The 5,773-nt window shown below is 63.8% G+C and overlaps 1 protein-coding gene across 3 annotated transcripts; it reads right to left on the reverse strand.

The window, feature by feature from the left end:
• Nucleotides 1-2,624: 2,624 nt before the first annotated feature.
• On the reverse strand, nt 2,625-5,486 carry Cryaa (crystallin alpha A). 3 transcript variants are annotated; one of them, XM_027929258.2, is made up of 4 exons: nt 5,298-5,486; nt 4,985-5,050; nt 3,920-4,042; nt 2,625-2,834 (listed from the first exon to the last, which is right to left on the reverse strand). In XM_027929258.2, the coding sequence occupies exons 1-4, from the start codon at nt 5,484-5,486 to the stop codon at nt 2,625-2,627; spliced, it is 588 nt and encodes a 195-aa protein (XP_027785059.2). The 3 variants fall into 3 exon arrangements, with proteins under 3 accessions (XP_027785059.2, XP_027785058.2, XP_027785060.1); XM_027929257.2 differs by having other exon boundaries at nt 4,973-5,050; XM_027929259.2 differs by lacking the exon at nt 4,985-5,050.
• Nucleotides 5,487-5,773: the final 287 nt, after the last annotated feature.

Here is a 5,773-nt window from a genome sequence, read left to right on the forward strand (position 1 = left end):
CAGTGAGGCCACGAGGGGCCAGTGTAGGAAGACTGTTGATGCGCAAGCCCTTGGTGAGGAGGAGAATGGGCTGCAACCAGCCTAGACGGGAAGGGACATCCAGAGTCTCAGGGCTGGTGCTCCTTGGCCGAGGAGGGGACCCCCAAGGCCTCTCTGAAGGGTCCCGGTGGGCCTACCCTGCTCCAGAATCCCAGACATCGCTAAAACAGCTTTTGTGTCCCCAAGTTTAAGAAACAGGGAGCATCGGAGGCCCGGTGGGGAGGGCCAGTCACACAGCCACATCTCGGGAGGCCTGAGAGGGGCCTGCCTACCCTGCCTGAGCCTCTGGGCTGAAAGAGCACCTGTGGGAGCAAGGGCTCGGGGAAGCCTGCACCCGCCTGAGGTCTGCCGGCTCCCGGGCCTCGCTCTCTGCCTGAAGACCTAGCCCAAGGGGTCTCGGGGCCAGAGCCTCCTGGGGCCTCCCTCCTTGGCTTGCAGGTGCTGTCTTCCCCCCAGGTCCCACAGGTCACCCTCTGTGTGTCTGTGTCCTGATCTTCTGGTGAGGACCCAGCCATGCCAGATCAGGGCCACCCTGGTGACCTCATGCTGCAGAGCCTGTCTCTGTGCAGTGACATTCTGAGGGGCTGGGGGTTAGGACTTCAGCACCAAGTGTGGAGGGTCACAGTGTCACCTATAGCAAGACCCGCAGGGGTGCAGCCAGACCCAGCAGGCTATTACCTGCCAGAGCTCAGGAGGAACCAGTGTCCTACAAGGGTGCACTTGGGGGCTCAAGTTCATAGGCTTAACCAGGGGAGCAGGGGTTCCAGAGCTTAGATTTTCTAGCCCAAGTCCCAAAGTGTGGTAGCCATTTTGCACCTACCACAGGGCACCCGCTTCATGCAGAGGTGGGCTAACCGGCAGAACAGCCGGGGTGCTTGGGAAGGGCAGGAAGGAGGGTCTTGGGCATCTCTTCCAGGGGAGCCATTCTGTACATGAGGCCAGGCCAGAGCACAGGACACACATGTCCAGGAGGTGAGGGGTGTGTGTGTGGTGTGGTGTGCTTGTGTGTATGTGCCTGTGGTGTGGGGGGCCTGTGTGTGAGATGTGGGATGTGTGTATTGTGTTTGTGTGTGAAGTGCGTGTGTGATGTGTGTCAGGTAGATGTGTGTGTGTGTGTGGGTGTGTGTGGTGTGAGGGGTGTGATGTTGGCATCTGAGATCTCTGGTGCCTGTGAGTGTGTGGTGTGTGTGTGAGAATATGCTGTGCTTGCTACTATTTGTGGGGCATGTGTGCATGTGTGTGGGTGTGTGCAGTGCACACCGGGCTCTGTGTGTGGGTGTGGTGTCTGGTGCCTGCCTGTGGGGTGTGTTTGTCACTACTTTGCAGTGGCAGTGCGCTCTCCTGTCTGCCTGGGGAGCAGTGGTCACTCAGACACACCCCTCTCCTCCCAGGAGGAAGGTGCTGGCACCATCACATGGCCAGCCTGCTGGGCGCCATCATGGTCCCAGAGCCCTGTGGCCTCTGCCCCCCCCCCCCCCCCGCGTGACTGGAGTGCTCAGGCCCTGGTGGCCCTGGCACAGCTTCTCGAGGACTCCACCTGACCTCTGGCCTCACTGTCGGCAGCCCCCTAGAAGCCCCTGACCTATGCCACTCCCCGTGGAGTCTGAGGCTCTCCAGAGAGTCCCCTCCCCACCTTGGGGTCAGGGCAGAGAGCAGGGCCAAGCTGCTCTGGGTGGAGGGTGGAGGTGCTGCCGGACACTGCTGGTCCCTAGGACCCCTGAGGGCTGGTGAATGCCCTGGGGATGGGGAGGCTGAGCAAGCCACGCCTCTAATGCAGGACCAGGGCCTGCTGCCCACTGGAAGTGGGCTGTGCACCCCACGAGGTGATGAGGTGACGGGAGAAGCCCGGGGAGGCAGGCCGGAGAGGGGCCATCTCCCACTCCTGCTCCCGCAGAGCCCGCTGAAGAGAGGCCCTGGACACAGGACAGAGGAAGGGACACTGGAGGCCCTTGGCAGAGCCAGCAGGAGCAGAGGCCACCCATTCCTCCCTCTGGGTGCTGACCCCCCGGCCCTCAGGGTTGCCCAATGCAGACAGCATGACCACCAGACGGCAAATTGCTGTGCCACCTGCTCTTTATTGGCTGCCATGGGCTGCGTTCTCGTGGGTGACCGGAGTCCCCAGGAGAGGAACTACACAGAGGAAGGGTGCAGGAAGACGGTCTGAGAGGAGCAGGCTGCAGAGCCAGGGGCCCGCAGCACCCCCGGCACCACAGGGAAGTGGGCTGGGCCGCCGAGGGGGCCGCCGAGGAGGCCACCGGTGTCCGGATCCATCCAGAGGGCTGGGCAAGGGCACCCTTGGGGCTGGTCACCCCCTCCTGCCCTCTGAGCAGAGCTGATGTCCCTCGGGAGAACAAGGTCCCATCTAGAGAAGTGTGTGATGCAATCACTCCCCTGGCGGGCAGGTGTTGGGCCTGGGACACCCTGAGGTCACGGCTCCAAGCTCCCGGCCACTCTCTCAAACCCTCATTCCTCTGAGAAGACGGGGGATGAAGGAAAGGAAAGGAAGGGAAGGCAGAGGCCTTTTCTGTGGTCCCCCCAGCTGGAGGGGTCAGGGGCCGAGGGGGGCAGCCGAGGCCGAGGCCTGCTTAGGACGAGGGTGCCGAGCTGGGCTTCTCCTCCCGCGACACGGGAATGGCTCTCTCGCTGTGGCCAGCGTCCAGGCCAGACTGGACCTTGGGGCCTGAGAACGTCAGCATGCCGTCTGCAGACAGGGAGCAGGACAGGGCCGACTGGTCCACGTTGGAGGGCAGGCGGTAGCGGCGGTGGAACTCCCGGGAAATGTAGCCATGGTCATCCTGGGAAGAGGCCGGGGAGGGGCGGTCAGAAGCAGCAGGGCAGCTGCCATCCCCCACGCTGAGAAGGGCCCTCCCAGACCCCCTGAGGCAGCCGGGCTGGGGTGTCCTCACAGGGGCTGAGCTGAAGAACTGGAGTGCCGCTGTCCAGACCTCCAGAGATGTATGGACTCATGTCCAGACTCTCTCCAGCCCTGGAATCTCGGCCCAGCCTGTCGGCCCCCTGACCTCCGAGAGAGACCTTTGACGAGAGCAGAGCACAGCAGCTGGGACTGCCCAGGGCCCTCTCTGGCCTGGCGTTGGCCCCCAACGGGATGCCTCATGCCACTGGCCCGGCCTCTCCATCGGCTTTTCCCCTGAGGGTGACCCAGGAGGACTGCTCAGGCCGGGTCTCTCACTCCCACCTGACCGGGTCGGAAGCCGCGGGGGCAGAAGGCCTTTGCTTCTGGATGCCCTGACCCCAGATTCAGCTCCTGGGCCCTGCTTCCTCCTCCAGGTGCAAAGACCTGAGAGCTGGGAACTGGACGAAGAGGGACTGGACAGGGAGGGGGCCTCCCCTAGCCAGGGCAGGGGGGGCAGCAGACAGGGAGCCCCCAGGGTCTCCATATGACCAGGAGTGGGCGCAGGGTGGTGACTGCAGGGGAGAAGCCCCCACTGCCCCCTGTACTAGCCACGGGACCCGGCAGGCAGGGGACCTCCTCAGGCTCTGGCCCTACCCTGGTTACCCTGAGATACTAAGTACAATGTTGAAAAGGGCCCCGGAGAGGTGACTCAGTGAACGTCCCTAAAGGCCAGCTGTACTGTCCTCACGGGCTCGCCCTCCAAAGAGAGGTTGTGAAAACACGTGTTGGCTCAGAGGTGCCCACCACAGGCACTGCCCTTTCCCGGGTCCTTTCTAATCCCATCCTGTCGTGAAGACCCAGAGCAGCCCCGACAGCCGGGAGCAGCACCCAAGGCAAGGACTCAAGATGGAGCCGCAGGCCACATTCACGCCGCTGCCCCGCCTGCTGGGCTCAGGGGGACAGTGCCCAGGGTCCCGGAGGCCTGCTGTGGGCAGGTGGAGGTGCCGTCCCGGGCGCGGAGCTCACCTGCCGCTCGTTGTGCTTGCCATGGATCTCCACGAAGTCCTCCAGCACCTTCACCGTCAGGTCCTCGGGAGAGAAGTGCTTCACATCCAGGAGGATGACAAACTTGTCCCGGTCGGATCGGACCTGAAACCCAGACCCGCATGTGGAGCTCCCCAGAGGGCCACCAGCTCCAGGATGGAGCGGACACACCACCCAGAGCGATTGGCAGCTCTGGCACCGGCCACCGGAGCTGGCACCAGCCACCGGAGCTGGCACTGTGCTGGCCTCCTCCTCACAGGCCAGCAGAACGGAGTGCACAGGAGCCGGACTGCAGCACCCGGGCCAAGGGCAGCTGCGCCACTGACCCCAGACCTGGGGGTAGGAGTGTTTGACCACTGCTGGGCGATAGGTGGGCTGGCTGGTCCCTGGGACATCACCGGGGGGTGTGGGTCCAGGTGAGCTAACTGGCTGTGGCTAATTGGCATGGCTGGCTGGCTGGTACACAAGTCTGCTGGCTGGTGATGGTCAGGGTGGCTGGTCACGGGCTGAATGGTTGTTTGGTGAGGGTCGGGGGCTCTTTAGGTTGGAACGCTGGTTGCTCACGAGTTGGCATTTGGAATAAGGTGGCTGCCCCAGCTTCATCTGGGCTCCGTAAGCAGCCACCGGGGCCCATCTTCCAGGTCCACCTGCTGCTGCAGCCTGCGCAGCACTCTGTCCGGCTCACAAAGCCCTCTGTCCCTTGCTCTCCCCTCCCTGCCCTGGCTCCTCGGCTCCCTCTGGCCACTCTGCTCCCGGGCGTGGTTGGTAGTGCCTGGCCTCTGGGAGCCTCCTCCTTTAGGAGGCCTCTGGGCCTGGACCTGCCCCAGCTCAGCAGGGAGAGGGAAGTGGCCTCAGGCCTTTCCTGGGCATGGCTGCGCACCGGTCAGCTGGGTGAGAGCCCAGTCTCTGAGCTTTGCCAGCAGCAAAAGGCAGCTGCTCTGCTGAAGTAACCCTCTCTCTGGGCCTCAGGCAGCACACCCTCCCGCACCTGCAGGGCCAGCGGGAGGACAGCCCGCCCCGGGAAGCTCACACCACCCTCCGACTTGCCTTGGCGGGGTTGTTCTTGGGGTTTCCAGCATGTGGTTGGTGCATTACAACCACATGGGTCAAGAGCTGATGGGAGGAAAAGACAGCAGTTGGGCCTGGGTTGGCTTCCTACTCCAACCCTCCCCAGGGGCGCCTCTGAAGGTGACGAGGCTGGGGGAGGCAGGACGGTGGCCTACAGCCACCACCTGCTCCGGGGAACAAGATGAGTGCACCAGGGGCAGCAGGTGGCCCCTGAGGAATCCCTAGCTGTCCTCTGCCCAGGCCGGGCCCTCCTCTAACCAGCCAGGAGAAGCCAGAGGCCCCAGGACCTTACCTCAGAGATGCCAGAGTCCAGCACTGTGCGGAAGAGGGACTGGCGGTAGTAGGGGCTGATGGTGGAAGACAGGAAGGGCAACAGGTCATACTCGAAGAGGCCCTCACCGAAGAACTGGTCGAACAGCCGGCTGGGGTAGAAGGGTCCCAGCGCACGCTTGAACCAGGGGTGCTGGATGGTGACGTCCATGTTCTGCTTCGGCACTGCGGGGACTGGAGGCTGGCGACAGGGCAGGGCAGAGGCCTCTGGGCAGCGCAGTGGGGAGCTGGGTGGCCAGCCCTCCCTATATACGCCTGGACAGAATGGAGGCATTAAAGGATTTCTCTGGAAATGCCTGAGCTCAGGAGGAAGGTTGCAGAGTCAGCAGAGCCCCGCGGGGCCCCACGCCTGCTACCCCAACCCCAGAGGCACACGCTGCCCCAGCCCCAGAGCCCAGGCCTGAGCTGTCTGGGCACCTTGGGGCCACCAGGAGGACA

This window comes from Marmota flaviventris, chromosome 8 (assembly GCF_047511675.1).
Source record: "Marmota flaviventris isolate mMarFla1 chromosome 8, mMarFla1.hap1, whole genome shotgun sequence".
Taxonomy (NCBI): domain Eukaryota; kingdom Metazoa; phylum Chordata; class Mammalia; order Rodentia; family Sciuridae; genus Marmota; species Marmota flaviventris.